This window comes from Octopus sinensis, linkage group LG10 (genome assembly GCF_006345805.1).
Source record: "Octopus sinensis linkage group LG10, ASM634580v1, whole genome shotgun sequence".
NCBI lineage: Eukaryota > Metazoa > Mollusca > Cephalopoda > Octopoda > Octopodidae > Octopus > Octopus sinensis.
In genome coordinates this window covers 93,859,022-93,876,521 of record NC_043006.1, presented here as the reverse complement: position 1 = coordinate 93,876,521, position 17,500 = coordinate 93,859,022, and the positions used below count along the sequence as shown (strand labels likewise).

The 17,500-nt window shown below is 38.7% G+C and overlaps 1 protein-coding gene across 1 annotated transcript; it reads right to left on the bottom strand.

The window, feature by feature from the left end:
• Positions 1 to 1,161: 1,161 nt before the first annotated feature.
• Positions 1,162 to 16,802, bottom strand: LOC118765236. The gene is made up of 5 exons (XM_036506980.1): positions 16,672 to 16,802; positions 13,862 to 13,919; positions 13,039 to 13,177; positions 5,382 to 5,525; positions 1,162 to 1,216 (listed from the first exon to the last, which is right to left on the bottom strand). Exons 1-5 carry the CDS (start codon positions 16,800 to 16,802, stop codon positions 1,179 to 1,181), a joined length of 510 nt encoding a protein of 169 aa, XP_036362873.1. The 3' UTR covers positions 1,162 to 1,178.
• Between the last annotated feature and the right edge of the window lie 698 nt (positions 16,803 to 17,500).

Genomic DNA, 17,500 nt, shown 5'->3' with positions numbered 1-17,500 from the left:
TATATATATATATATATATATATATATATATGCTTTTCGCAGGAAGGAAAGTTTCTTGTCGAAGATACGTCTCGCTTTCACCTTCGAAACGTAGAGTAGATGAAACCATAGCGACTGAAGAAGGGGTTTTTTTCTTTGTGTTAATTGTCCTGTAGTCTATTTTTTTGTTGTTTAAAAAAATGTCCAGTTCCTTGGGTTTGTGTCTATGTTTTCGTTTCTCGTTGTGTTCGACGTCTTTTTGGTGTCCTGTACTCATATATGCATGTATATGTACATGTAGAGGTAGGTACGTACATATATGTTTATATATATGCATATGTTTTATTTATTAATATATATATATATATATATATATATATATATATATATATATATATATATAATATATAATATATATATATACACATATATATATACACGCGCGCACATATATGTATGTATATGTATAAAAAAATAAAATGACCAAATAAATACCTTGAATTATTTTTTCTTTAATCCCTTTGACAATGAATATTATTTTATTTTGTTATTTTCTGCATTTTTTTTGTTGTCACGTGATTTGTCTTTCACATGATGCTGTCCATGTTCAAATAAACATCCATACACACATGCATGCAAAGACTCGCCGATAATCACCCACTTCCAAAAATCATACACACACATATACATGCATATATAGTTGTACACACACACACACACACACACACACACACACATACGCACGTGTTATGTATAAATGAGTTTGGGTGCATGTGCTTTGATGTATATGTGTATGCATGCGGGTGTATATATGTGCTTGCGCATGTGTGTACTTTTGTGCGTTACGTGTGCCTGTGTGAATGTAGGTGTGTGTGTGTATGTGCATATATTTAAGAGTGTGTATGTGTATGACTTAGTATATGTGTTTGTATATGTTTCTGTGTATATGTGCTTATTTATGTGTATATATATAGTGTATGTATATAGTATGTATGTATGTGTATATAGTGTTATTTATGTGTATGTATATAGTGGGTGTATGTGTGTCGGTGAGTGCATATGTGTGTATGAGCATTTTTTTTTATCTAAGCGCTGGTACATGTGTGTGTTTGCTTGTGTTTCCGTACGAGTGTGTGTGTGTGTGTGTGTGTACGTGCTTGTGTGTGTGTGATCCTCCTTGCTCCCCATTTTCCTGTGGTTCATCTCTGTGTTTCCCTCCTGTTGCTTGTCACACGTCCTAAACGCAAGAAAGAGAATAGAATTGAATTGTGCAGCAAATAAAAAAATGATGATGATGACGACGACGACTTCATTTAATTGGCACTGGGGATTCAGTTTAAATGGACATTACAGTGACAGGTTATACATTGCGTTGGTGGGTGGGATTTACATAAAAAGAAGAAAAAAAATGAAATAAAAATATTCTCAGTAAAGAAACCCACCAATACATAGCTGGCATAATCCCACTGATGCGGGTGGACATCCTTGGGTTGGGTCTGACGAGAAACTTCGAGCGACCAAAGACTATTCTGTCCATGGAGGGCACTTGCTTTCACCTGACTGTCGCTTTTGACCTACAGGGTATGCTTGGAGTCGTGCCATCAACTATAACCGTTTTCGCTACACAAATTGACAGGAGGAGAGCGATTCGCTCGTTTGTCTGTGTGTATATTCTTAGAAGAATTCTTACAAAGAAGAAGAATAAATTTAAGAACTACATATTTACTACATAAAGATATTTTTTATTAATTGGTTGTTGAAACATAATCAAAGTGTAGAATCTAGTTGAATGAAGTAATCTATGCAAGGAAGTTCAGAAATGTAGAAATAACAGCTAAGTGGTGGTTTTCAGTCATATGGCATACAGAAATAGACAGGCATAGCAATGACATGAATGGCTCAGAGTTTAGTCAATTAAGAAGCAATATTATTATTATTATTATTAATCTCGCCCTTTTTCTTATTGTAAATCCCACACTGGTTATTTTGCTTTAGTCCTTTTTTTTTTTTACTTCTTTTAGTATTCTGCCTTCGTAGTATCTTCGGTGTCTTTGGCCCTTGTATCCAGCAAAACATAACTGTCACCCTCCCCAACCTCTCTCTCTCATGCGTGCGCGCACACACACACACACACACACACACACACACTAAAAGAAAATTCTAGCTTTGTGCCTATACAAAAAGTCATTGATCTGGTGATACCCTCTGAGATGCTCGCAGAGCAACGGACCCACGCGTTAAGAATGTTCGAACAGAGCGAGAAATCATTCAGTGTCTAAACATCGATGACTCGTGGAATTATGTTCAACGCTTGTAGAGCGCGAAGGACAGCTATCGTCCAAGTTCACCGTGAAGATCGTCTCCCTGTCCTCCTTTGTCTTGGAACGATACATAGTAGATTGTGTGGTGGACGAGGTGGACGAGGTTGAGGTCAAACACTCTCCTCTTTCGCAAAAACCGCAGCGACATTTTCAAGTTCTAGTTGGAGGGGAAAGTGAGACAAACGAGCGAATCGCTCTCCTCCTGTCAATTTGTGATTAAGCGGGTCACTGTAGCGAAAACGGTTAGAGTTGATGACACGACTCCAAGCATACCCTGTAGGTCAAAACCGACAGTCAGGTGAAAGCAAGTGCCCTCCATGGACAGAATAGTCTTTGGTCGCTCGAAGTTTCTCGTCATACCCAACCCAAGGAGATCCACCCGCATCAGTGGGATTATGCCAACTATGTATTGGTGGGTTTCTTTACTGAGAATATTTTTATTTCATATATAAACAATAATAATTAGTAATGCAGCATAGAAAACATAAAGATGAAAAACAAGAAAGGGTTCCCCCTAAACATAGGGCTATTCATGACACTTTTGACACACCAACCATTAAGGCCTTCTCGAAGATATGCCGCCAGCTTACAGCTACATAGAATAGAGTCAATTAACTGCACCGGTTTTACCATTTACTCCTGACTTTCACGAAACTTTCTGGAGGGTACATTTTGCTCTCTACACTCAACTTTCTCTTCAAACGATCCTTAAGGGATTGAGAAGGTCTTAGCCTTAAAGGAAAAAAAGAAGACCATCCTGAAACCTTCTACTCTTGTCCCCCACACAAGTGTCTTCGCAGAAGTTACAAGACAGGGCAACACAACTCGCTCTTTCGTATTTCTTGTGTGTTACCAATCTATTCCTATTCACAGGACACCTTTACCGCTATGCAGTTGATGTGAAGGGAAGAAGTGGCTTAATGATTAGGGTATTCAGCTCAGGATCACAAGGTCATGAGTTTGAATCCCGACGGCTCGCAGTGTCCTTGAACAAGACACTTTATTTCATGTAGCTCCAGACCACTCAACTGGGGAAAATGGGTTGTACGCTGTATTTCAAAGGGCCAGTTTTCTCGCACTCTGTGTCAAGCTGAATCTCTGTGAGAACTATGCTAAGGGTACGCGTGTTTGTGGAGTACTCAGCCATTTGCACGTAGGCTGTTCTGTTGATCAGATCAACTGGGGCCCAGGTCGTCGTAACCGACGGAATGCCAGTTTCTTTTTAATGTAGTTGATATATGTGGACTGCCTGCATGGTGTTTTCTTATGGGTGGCTTCAACACTTTGTGCCTGGGGCAATGGCTTTAAGAACCAACACTTAGAGGCCGGCTGGTAGCGGACACCAAAGACAAATAAATCGAGTGGTTAGAAACGATTTTGATATGTGACCATTTAGTATAATCACCAAGATGGTGCTGTACATTGAACCGATTTAAGGTCCGAAGACAGGACTGAAACTGATCACATTGAGAACAAGCATCAAGTATCGATAGTCAGCCCTAGTCATAGCCCCGGGTTAATCCAGAAAGATCAATAATCAACTAAAGCCGGTTTCATTACTCACTCTTTCTACAATGTACTGTAAGAAGTGGAATTAGTTTGTGGATGGATTTGCAGTATGGTTTTGTAACCCAACATACATTTCGGACAGGTTCGGCCGTTAGCACTTCTGTCTCTGTAGAGCTTATCTCGAACAAGTAATGCATTTATCGCTATAGCAATGCCATGCCAAGGACTTCTCTGTAGTCTTTTGTCTTTTGTCGCCAATGCCTAGAATCTTTCCCACGCCATCGTTGCACATAGCCTCTACTAACTCTCTTTGGAATGCAAAAGTTGTTTTCCTATCGATAGCATTGTTCGCCTGGTAGAGTGCCGATGCCAAACACCCAACAACAGTATGTGTATTTGACCCATGATTGCATGCGGTTAAAGGAACGGGCTTACGTGCCACACGAATGCAGCCACCACAGTATGCCTTCATTTTCATTGTTGTTCCAGCCGTTGTAATGGTCCAGAAACTTTTTCAGAAGAGTCAGTCTCACAGCCTGTCTACGTTTCATCAGTGTCGACATTCCAAGACTACTACGGAGCGAATGTTAACAGCCTGATGAACCCTTCGACCAGTGAAATCTGTTTCTTCGATATCATGCACTTCAATGTTTCTCGGACCGAAGTAAAATGGTCAGGCTGTAACCCCTCACCCCCGGAAGCAAAACAGGTATGAGCTACTTTCATTCGATCCTTAATCCTCTTGGCACATTTTCTAAATGAGACAGTACACTCTCCTTTCTCGCCAACTTTTCTCAGTTCCTACCCTCTCAAGTGGTTTCCGGCCGAACCAGATTGAAAACACTTTAACCGGACTCTCGGTCCAGCTGTAGAAATTGCTGTTGACCATCTTGGACAGGCTTCTGCAGGGGCCAAGTTGTAAGCCAACCGATTTGTTTTAATTGTCTGCCCCGTACCCTCCAGGAATACTTTCAAGTATGATGCCAACCACTTGTATCTCATAAGTTCCCGACATCATGATGTTAGCATCATCAACGCATACAAACATGGCCTTCCTATGGCCCAGTTCAATCGGGTTGCCTGACAAAGTATCCACCCTCAGTGACAAAAGCTCCAGAGCTAAAATATACAACTTATGGAGGCGAGGGGTATCTTTGTTGGATTGGGAATTTGACGCTAAATGGTTCCGAGAGGCGGTTTAGTTTGAATACTGAACAGAACTTGCTATGAATTTAATGATCCAGCCTCTGAAAACCATTGTAATTAGGACAATTGCAAGGTATCGATAATTGATTAATTATCGAAGCTTTGGACTAATTTAAATAGACAAGCAACCGACCAAAGGAAGATCTTTTCTCTGTCCGCTGTACGATGTGTTAGAGGAACTGGAGGCTGTCGAGGATAGAACTTCAGGCATCGCAGAAACTTACGCGTCCCCATCGACATTAATGAGGGAAGAGACAACCTCTTACAGAGCAGCAGCAGCAGCAGCAGCAGCACAGCTACTGTAGTTGTAGTGTGGAACAAAAAGAAGAACAATAACAACAACAACATCCGTAATGTTTGACATACCAGGAGGCGCTGGTGTAGAGGATGACGCTGCTCTACTGAGTTCCTTAATGTATTGCTTGTTAAGTTTCAGCTTTCGATCAGTCTTCTCAATTTGCTGGACGGTCCTTGGGATCCGAATATCGATACAACAACAAGTTATGACGACTGCAAACACAAACAGAGATAAGGAACAATTCATTGAGAAATATTAACAATTGAAAGATATCCGTCGAATTAGTAAACACAAATATTATAGTAATTGAGGGCGGCAAGCTGGCAGAATCGTTATCGCGGACGGGAAAATGCTTAGCGGCATTTCGTCCGTCTTTACGTTCTGACTTCAAATAGCGTCGAGGGCGACTTTGATTTTCATCATTTCGGAGTCTATGAAATACATACCAGTTGGACACTGGGGTCGATGTAATCGACTAGCCCCCCACCACCACCACTAAAAAATTCCTAGCATTGCGCCATAGTTTGAAACTAAATTTACCGAATTTGATGGCATATAAGATGCATTCTATTTACATTATTTACATTTGACGGATATTTATCCACGGGCATATGGCGTAGTGGTTAAGAGCGCATAGTACTAACCCCAAGATTCCGAGTTCGATTCCAAGCAGTGACCATATTTAATAATAATAATAATAATAATAATAATAACATCGAAAAATACCTTAGGAATGAGAACGCAGGTTCGAAATTTCCCCCAAGACACCTGATGAAAGCTGGAGCGTACATCAGCCGAAACGTTGTGTTAACAAGAAACAAGATGAGGACAAATATCCGTCAAATGTAAACAATGTACATAATTCCTCATCTCTTAAATATGGGACTGTAAGATGCATTTTGTTTCCAAATAAATGTCTTAAAAAATTCCCTCCGGGTCCTATATGCAGAGCTGGGCCGTAATCTTTATATATAAAAGTGAAGTTGTGTGTCTGTCTCCTACGATTTAGATTCCTAACTACTCCCACATTTTGCGGTGCAGTGTAACCAAAACCGGGTATCTTATAGTCGTGATTCATATCGAGCCCTTCTGGGTATTAGCGCGCGTCTACGATGAGTCTACGATTTAAAAAATAATTTACCATAATTTTTTTCCATTTTAATGCATTTTTTCGCTATTATATAAGGGAAGTAACTCTCTAAAGATGTCTACGATGAGTCAACGATTTAAAAAAAATTACCATAATTTTTTTTTCCATTTTTAATGCATTTTTTGTTATTTTTTGGCTATAACTCTCTAAAAATGCTTATATAGTTATTTCCCTTACAAACCCGAGCAACGCCGGGCGATACTGCTAGTCTTAAATATATAAAAACGCTTTTCTCTCCTGCTTATGCGCTACTGGAATTGTGAGTGCGTTTGATATGCTAGTACACATTTTATGCCGTCGTATATGGTGCATTCTTGTCTTACAGCTTAGAAGTCTCCAAACTATAACAACCCCTCTTCAGTTCGATAGCAGTGGCCAGCAAAGCAGACCCAAGCTTGAGCAATAACTGTAGATACAAAACTTTGGCGCAAAGTCAGAAATTATAAGGGCCGGAAATAACATCGATCCCAGAGTTCAAATGGCACTTATTTTATCGATTCCGAAGGGAAGAGAAGCAAAGTCGATCTCGGTAGAATTTGAAACTAGCAGCATCTCTATCTGCCGCTAAGTACTTTGCTCGATCTTGTCTCTCTCTCATTATATATATATATATATATATATATATATATATATATATATATATATATATATGTAGGTCCCGGGTTGAGTCGGGGTTAACCACAGCAAACAAGGTACTCAATACATAGCAGAGTAAATTAATTTATAAATATATATATATATATATATATATATATATATATTATATATATATATTGGCCTGCTCGCTTAGCGAGCGGGGTGACGTCATTTGAAGGCTAAAACAATGCGAAGCGCATTGTGACCAGCGATGTGTAGCAACATCTGATAGTCTGGTCGATCACAGTGATATATATATATGTATGGATATATAGATAGATAAATGGAAAGATGAGAGAGAGAGAGAGAGAGAGAGAGAGAGAAGAGAGAGAAGAGAGAGAGAGAGAGAGAGAGAGAGGGAGCGAGTGGGAGAGAGAGAATGCAGTGATGGTATGTGAAAAAGCAGGTTAGTGATGATCTGCAAAACGATATCCTGCTGTTATTAATGTATGTTGAAACATGAGTATATATGGTTATACATCATGATTACAGTTTTATGACTGTCTCAACGCATGATGGTTTTGAGACCACACACGGCCTAAGTCTTTTCTATCCATCCATCCATCCATTCATCCATCCATCTGTCCATCCGTCCGTCTGTCTGTCTGTCTGTCTGTCTGTCTGTCTGTCTGTCTGTCTGTCTGTCTGTCTATCTGTCTGTCTGTATGTCTGTCTGTCTATCTATCTATCTATCTATCTATCTATCTATCTATCTATCTATCTATCTATCTATCTATCTATCTATCCATCTATCTATCTACCAACCATTAAGAACCTTTATGTGTGTGTGTATATGTGTGTTTGTGTGTGTGTGTCTGTATATATATATATATGTATGTATATATATGTATATATATATATATATATATATATATAACGTGACGTATTTTTGCCATTTCAATATGGCTAACCCCTAAGGGTGGATGCTACTGTAGTTTTTAGCCCCAGGAGGACACACTCCTCCAGCTGGCCATAGACACACTTTCTGTGTCCTGTCAGTATTTGCAAAGGGAAGTCATCCTTCCCGTCTTCAACTTATGATACACACGGACTCGAGTTTCGAGGTATTGATCTCTCGTATATATATATATATATTTATGTATATATATGTAAAACTGAGAATGTGTGTGTGTCTGTCTGTCTGTGTGTTTTCCTAAAACTTGAGAACTACTCAAGCAATTTCATTCAAATTTTACACATGCCTTACTTAAGTTCCATGTAGTTTCATGGGCAAAAAAAATGTTCAACTTCTTGCCTAGAGCGAGCCCATAGCAATATCATATCTTCTCCACTATTTCTGTATTACGTGTTAAAAGTGAAACAAAAACGTTTCTCTATTTTATGTCAGATACTTTCACTTTAACAATAAAAATAATAATAACAATTGAATTATATGTAGTAAGTAAAAATTAAAATCAAACTAAAGTATAATATAATCGTAACATAACAAAAGTAAAAATAGCAATTGGTATAAAATTGCATCAATGACTTGAACTTGAATAAGTGGTTTCACATGAATGGGAATAAATTAAAAATAAAATTAGCATGCAGAAATGGAATAGTCCAGATGGATAATAAAAAATGAAATTAAAGAAAAGACTATTGTCTATAAAGTATATAATGTAGAGAAAAAAGAATATTTGAACACATGGAGGAAAGCATCATCGAAAAGTGTCTTGGTGCGACTATGAAAGAGGCGGTAAATTCGCCACTATAGACTCGAACTTGCAAAGTGGAAATATTTTATTTTTACCTTTATATCTGGGACGTAGGACGTGCCGGATAAAAATTAAAAATGCCCCCCCCCCCCAGAAGTTGAAGTAGGCTGGGTTGTAGCCACACTTCTATACAAGAGGGAGGACAAGATACAATTGATCGAAATTGCAAGAGACGGGCTAACAATTCCAGTCTGTTATATATTTTGAGTATTGTTATCACTAGCGATATCAAGATATAACTTTGTATTTTGTATTTTATGTGTAGATGTATATATATAGATGAACATGTAATATGTACACATATATATAACCATATATACATGCACTAGCACTTTGACTCGGCAACGACGGGTCATAATGCTAGTATATATATATATATAAATGCATTCATATAGACGATATAGGTATACATACATACATTTTTCTCTGCGCGCGTGCGTGTGTGAGTGTGTCACGTGTGTGTGACACACGCACACATACATACACACATATACATACATGTAAAATAAAAAAGTTAAAGGAGTGGGACAGGCAATATGAAAGCTATATATGATTATAAACATACATACATACATATCCTGTTGTTGATGTTGAAATTCCAATGAAGGAACCTTGGATCTAGGTTAGAAACCGGTTCTTTCTCTATTGGCAAGAAATCTTGAAATAAAACTGAATAATGACATACATACATATCATGCATATATACATACATATATACATGCATACATAGACACTCACAAACACAGGCGCACAAACATACACACTCACACAGACACCTGTGTGTGAAGGTGCGTAGCTTAGTGGCCAGGGTGTTGCACTAATGATCGCAATTCCATGAGTTCGATTCCCGGACCGGGTGGCGCTTTGGGTTCTTGAGCAAAATCCTTCATTTCACGTCGCTGCAGTCCACTCAGCTGTCAATGGGTCACCACCCTGGATGGAATAGCTTTCCAATCAGGCTCACCTAGGTCATGCTCACCTAGCCAGCGGGGTGGTATCACTCGAAAGCTAAAAAAAAGACAATGTAAAAGCGCATTGTAACCAGCGATGTATAACAACTTCAGGTAGGCTGGTGGATCACGCGATCACGTGATACATATGTATAAGGAACGAGTCAACACACAGATTTTGTAAATAATGGTAACAGTGTTGAAATAATGTTAGTGGACCATAGTGTATAAAACACAAACGTACCACCAACAACAACAACAACAACAACAACAACAACAACAACAACAACACCACTATTATATACAACAATAATAATAACCCTTTGAAAAGTTACCCTGTGATATTGCAGTCAATACCCTCGAGCCATTCCCCACCCCGCCTCACCGAAAATGTCTGATAAATGAAGGGGTCAGGTCATTTGTCGAGGGTCCGTTTCGTCATATTGGCATTTGTAAGCCGGAAGGTGGAGGATGGCGGCCGGCAGGCGACGGTGTGTGTGTGCGCGTGTGTGTGCTTGGCTGTTGTAGGTAACGGGTGGAATAAGGGTGAAACGAGACAGGGCGGGGGTGGACGGGAGTGGGGCGCGGCGGGTTCGGGGATCGTTGAAACGTTGTTCGTGTCGTTGGTGGGATTAACAGGATGGATAATCTAAAATAGATATATCAAAACAGGAACGGCATAAGCAAATACCGCAGGAAAACAGGCCGCCGTCAACATCACCAGCCCCACCGTCGCCGTCGCCGCCGCCGCCGCCGCCGCCGCCACGACCACGACCACCACGACGACGACGACGACCACCACCACACCACCACCACCACAACAACAACAACAACAACAATATGCTCCAGCAGCAACAACAGCAGCAGATACAACGAGAACCCCAGCCACCACAGCAAAACAGGATGCCGCCACCACCACCACCACCACCATCACTCATCACAACTAACTCAACAATAGCCACAACAGCAACAACACAACAACAACAACAACAACAACAGCAACAACAACAACAACAACAGCAACAACAACAACAACAACAACAACAGCAACAACAACAACAACTACTACAACAACAGCAGCTACAGCAATAACCAGTGACAGCAAAACAACCACCACAGCAAAATAGGCCGACACAACTATCATCACTCCAACAACAACAACAACTACCATAACGGTAGAACAAATCGACCCCAAGTCTTATTCTTTGTTAGCCCATTACTTATTTTATCGGTTTGTTTTGACGAACCGCTAAGTTACGGGGACGTAAACACACCAGCATCGAGTGTCATGCAATGTTGGGGGGGACAAACACACACACACATACACACACATACATACATACGACAGGCTTCTTTCAGTTTCTGTCTACCAAATCCACTCGCAAGGCTTTGGTCGGCCCGAGACTATAGTAGAAGATACTTGCCCAAGGTACCACGCATTTGGAACTGAAATAGTAACTATCAAAATAAAATTGTATGATATGGTGTGATGTATATTAGGATTTGATGAATTGCATGGGGACTTCTATCTTTAAATGACATGTATTTCCTTATCGAGAATAATTCAACTTATTTGAGAATTCCTGTGACGCCGGAATTTTTATTCCCTAATAAATAAAATAATATATATATATATATATATATATATATATATATATATATAATATATATATATATATATATATATATATATATATGTATATAATATATATATAAATATATATATATATATATATGTGTGTATGTATATTCATACATACACATATATATATTATTTTATTTATTAGGGAATATATATATATATAATTTTTATCCCCGTAAAAACGCATTTTTCATGCAGAATTTAAGTGAACTGCTCGAAAACACATCGCTAGTGTAAAAAATAGGCAAAGTTTCGTGTACAGTATGTGCGTGTGTGTATGTCCATCAAGATCTGAGTTTATTAGTCACCAGCGGACCTACAAGTCTAAAGTGTTATTTTGTCTGTGTGCCCAATGTTCTTAATGGTCAGCCGTATAATATTATTGTAAATGTCATTTTGAGTGAATGTCCGGAGATTTATAGCTGGGAGATGTTCCATGTGTTTATAAATGTATTTTGTTATATTTATATTCTTGTTATTATTGATGATTATATTCAGAAGAAATGTAATTCCCATATTGTAATTAAACATATGTAAAACTGAATTAAGATGCTACCACATATTCCGGTCTTTGCTTAATATGTGTGCGTGCGTGTGTGTGTGTTAGTGTGTGTATTATATATATCTATGTATATATATATTTAATATATTTTAATATTCTCCCAAAGAGTCTGGGGAACTTGCACAAAGTAGATGTAAGGGTTTTTAAATCAAAGCTGGACCTCTTCCTGTCGAGAGTCCCAGATGAACCTACCTCACGGCAAGAGGTGCAAATGAGGGTAGCTATATCAAACTCCATGAACCACCAAGTGCCATATTAGAGGAGGCTCTTAGTAATGACAGTGTAGCACAAAACGGTGGTGCACCAGCATGGCCGCAGCTCTGAGCTGAAACTAGAGAGAATATATATATATATATATAATAAATAAATAAAAGGGGCAGGCAACAGGTTGCTTGGCCGCATACCGAAAAAATTAGAAATGGCAGCCATAGACTGTTTATTTCTATTCTCTACAAGTGGGACTCCACATACGACATATCCCTGCAATTCACATATGCAAAACAGAAGGAATAAATAACGAAAACAGTTGCTTGTCCCTTTTATATATATACAATATATATACACTGAACTTCACAGAAGTTCCTACCGTTAATGGTTATATTTACATGCCGAAATCTACCAGTAAATAATTGTTGGTTTTTTAAAACCATTAAAGAAATTATTTACTCTTATTACATATATATATATATATATATATATATATATATATATATATATATGTATTTCCCACCACCATTACCACCCATTTATCTCACCAATTGACGACTAGTGTTAGTTTGCTTACGTCCGTGTAATAAAGCGGTTCGACAAAAGAGACTAATAGAATAAGTACGAGAATAAAAAATAATCCAGCGTAAACACTGGGGGCGATTTGTTTGAATAAAACGCTTGAGTGCGGTGCCCCAGTTTGGCCGCAGTCCAATGGCAGAAACATATAAAAAGTATAAGACTAAGCACATTTAAAAAGACTGACTGGTCCCAGTTCGTCCTCAGCCTGCTCCATCAGAACCGACCCCACGTTAAACAACAACAACAAACATTCTATGGAAGTTTCTATGCTTACTTACTGACGATCAAGATTAACAGAATGGCTAATGCCGCAATATGCCAGATTCTGAGGCCCGCTTCTGGTATGACCACCGACTCGATCGAAAATTCTGTTGTGGGTGGAACTGTCGTCGATCGGGTTGTGTCAGCATCGGGGGACTAGAAATAACAAAGTAATATTTAGAAAGGAGTAAAATAGTTAAAAGCGAAGTGGAGGTGAATAATGATAATAATAACAAAAAGAGCATTCAGAGGGTACAAACTTTTGCCAAGGTAACACCAATGTCCTCTCAACGATTAACCGGAGATGATTTATAAAATGAGAATATCTGAAATAAACTCGACTACTCTCACAAACGTGAATACTAAAAATGAACCCGACCGCTCTCAAAAATTAATTAAAAAAAAACAGAAAATTATTCCAGAATCCTTGTCTGGTACTGGAATCGGTCCCAAAATCTAATCAGTTCGTGCTAGTCACGAGTCCAAACATCCCTGAAAGTTTCATCGGAATCCATCCAGCGGTTCTTGAGATTTCTTGTCTACACACAAACAAACAAACAAATGATTGAAAACAATACCTCCGCCTCCTCTAAGGCGGGGGTAATAAAAGATAGATACCATCATCTTAAGTCCGAAATAGCCCGGCTATGGAAAATGAAATAGGTGAAGATAGTACCAATTATTGTTGGGTCCTTGGGGACAGTGTCAGAAGGCATCCATGGGCAATATAAAGGAAATTGGAATAGAATGTCCAGTTGAACTCTTACAAAAGGTTTGCCTTCTTGGCACGGCTAGAATAATCAGGAAAGTATTAGCTAAAAAGAATGGAAAGCATGGTACCGTAGACTGCAGGTAGTTAGCCCTCCACGCATGCAAGGCTCCAGGAGCTACAAAAAACCTGTGTAATAATATAAAAAAAAAAAATAAATAATAATATATTGATCATGTTGTCTCCAAGTGCAGTCTTCTAGCGCCTACAGAGTATCTCAACAGGCATGATAGAGCTGCACAATATATTCACTGGGTAATTTGTAAAAACCTGGATTTGCCCCATGAAAAAAACTGGTGGGAACACAAACCACCTCCAGTGCTTGAAAATGACCACATCTCACTCCTCTGGAACTTCACCGTTCAAACTGACAGAAAGATAGATGCAAATAGGCCAGACATCATATTGAATGACTTCAGGCAAAGAACATGCCTCCTCATTGATATGACTGTCTCAATCGATATAAACGTATCTGTCAAGACCTACCAAAAACTGAGCAAATATAAAGATCTTGAAATAGAAATCAGCAAAATGTGGAACCTGAAGACTAAAACAATACCTGTTGTCATAGGTGCCCTGGGAATGATATCAAAAGGGGCTGATTGCTAACCAGGAAAGCCCAAAATGGCAGAAATTCAAAAGATAGTGCTCATGGGAACTGCTCATATCCTACGCAAAATACTTTCTATGTCATCTTAAGTTTTAAAACAAACATAATTCTTTTTTTTTAGACATTCACTAGTACAACACTAAATACAAAACCAAATATATGGCACACTAGGCATAACAACAACATGAACTTCCAACCTGTTGTCTCTTGAGGTCTCTGGGTGAGACTTGGAGCCAACTTGTACAGACGTAAAGCAAAAGTCAAACATAGAATAATAATAATAATAATAATCTATGCTGGATCATAGATATAGCATGCCCAGCTGATAATATGGTATGCGATAAAGAAGAAAGAAAAGTCGATGGATATAACGGGTTAGCTTGGGAGGTTAAGCAGTTGTGGTCGATGAAAAAGGTGGCAGTAGTACCAATAATTGTCGGAGCCCTGGGAACAGTGAGTAAAAATCTTGAGAAGTACATGAAACAAATAGGGGTTGCAATAAGGGTGGAGCATTTGCAGAAAAGAGTACTGCTTGGAACTGCTGGAATACTCCGGATGGTGCTCGAAAATTTAGGGGTGTTACCTTAGTTCACTGGTAGTGAACAGCTGACACTCTAGCACGTCTCCAGTGTTAGAAGCTGTGCAAAGACAATAAAACAACAACAATAATAATAATAATTCTTAAACATTCTCTAGAAAAACTATGTACAAAACCAAATATATGGCACCCTAGACATGAACTTGTAACTTGTTGTCTCTTGAGGTCTCTAGGTGACACATGGAGCCAACTTGCACAAATGTAAAGCAAAAGTCAAACATAAAACAATAATGATAACAACAACAACAGAAATATTAATAATGATAATAATAATAATAAATAAAAAAACAAAACAGCAGAAAGTGATAAGTGCAGAATCTGTGGACAAAACGGTGAAACTCAACTCACGATATTACGATCGTGGGGCAAGTACACTAACCACTATTCCACGCATATTCATAACAACAATAATCCTTTTTACTAAAGGCACAAGGCCTGAAATTTGTGTGTGTGTTTGGGGGGGGGGTTAAGCCGATTACATCAACCCCAGTGTTTCAGTGGTACTTAATTTATCGACCCCGAAAAGATGAAAAACAAAGTCGACCACGACAGAATTGAAACTCAGAACGTAGCGGCAGACGAAATACTAAGCAGTATTTCGTCCAGCGTGCTAACGATTCTGCCAGCTTGCCATCTTTTGACAACAATTGTAAGAAGAAAAACAACTATCAAGACTATAGAGTTATTAGAAATATGGTATTTACCTGCTTCTCTGTGGACTCCACGTTCCAGACAAACTGAAGGCTAACATATGAAATCATTGGGACCAATTCAAGAATTCTGGAAAATTCCATGAATTAATTCTTCCGCTTCACTTTAGGGTTCGGGTTTTATAATCTTCTTTTTTCTTATGTTTCTCGTTTTCTTTTTTTTATTGTTTATTTCAGTTGTTTTTGCTTTCGTTTTCTTTTTTATGCTTCTATCTTTCTTTTTTGCTTCTCTCTTGTGGAATATCACTGAAAGTTTGAGTTGAAAGAAATTATATATACGCTCACACGCGCGCACACACACACACACACACATACACACACACACACACGCCCTCACACACCTATGCACAAGAACATATATATATATATATATATATATATACATACAGGGTGTCCCCCAAAAATGTATACAACTTTAGCAGCTGATAACTCAACTGATGTTTTTTTTCTTTCCAGATGAAACCCATTAGAATTAATGATGGTAGTCAGACTAAGCTTTGAACAAAGGAAATTCATCCTAAAATGCTACTGAAAGTGTAAAAAGGCAGTTGAAATGCAAAGACAGTTTAGGAGGGAGTTTCAAACAGATCCACCAACGCGACTTGCCATCAGTCGAATTAGAGATAAGTTTGAAGCCGACGGAACTCTTCAGAATTCAAGAATACCACGAACATCGACAACCCCCACAAAGCAAGAAGGAGTACTTGAAATGAATCACCAAAGTCCCAAAAAATCTGTGCAGCAAGCGAGTCGTGAGGTAGGTGTATCAAAATCGCGTGTCCAACGCATTTTGAAGCGTTGTCAAAGGAGACGTTACTTTCCAAGATTAGTCCATGCTATTAGTAACAATGATCCAGATCGAAGAGTACAGTATTGCAAGTGGTACTCGGCACGATGTGCAGAAGATGCACACTTTCCACATTCAAATTAAATGGTTCAATTGACTGCTACAATTGCACCTACTGGGAACCTGAGAATCCGTATGTTATGGTGGCCCACCATGTTAATTTACCAGGAGTTACAGTGTGGTGTGGCTTCTCATCAAAAGGATTAATTGGACCATTCTTTTTTGACGCTACTCTGACTGGTCCCATTTACTTGAACTTGCTGCAACAGTCTGTCATGCCAAGCATTAGAGAAGACTTTGAAAATGAGGAGTTTTATTTTCAGCAAGATGGGGCACCCCCACACTACCATCGCTATGCTAGATCATTCCTTAATGAGATCCTGCCAAACTGGTGGATTGGACGAAGGGGTTTCGTTGAATACCCTCTGCGTTCACGAGACCTCACACCACTAGACTTTTTTATTATGGGGATACCTAAAAGACAAAGTCTACGCTATGAAATCTGCAACAGTCGCTGATTTGAGAGCAATCATTGAACGAGAATGCACATAAAAACCAAACGAATTGGTTCGTGATGTTTGCGATTCCATTGCTTCTCGTTGTCAGCAGTGCGTAGACCAGAACGCACATCACTTTGAAAACAGGCGTTGACAAAACAATAAAATGATGTCTTTAAATTCTATTAAATCTTGAAAATGAAATGTATTTTAATAAACACCTACTTTATAATTATTTAAAGTGTGTATACATTTTGGGGAACACTCTGTATGTATGTATTTATATATATATATATTATTTCATTTTCTTACTTGTTTCAGCCATTTGACTACGGCCATGCTGGAGCACCGCCTTTAGTCGAACAAATCGACCCCTGGATTTATTCCTTGTAAGCCTAGTACTTATTCTATCGGTTCTTTTACCGAACCACTAAGCTGCGGGGACGTA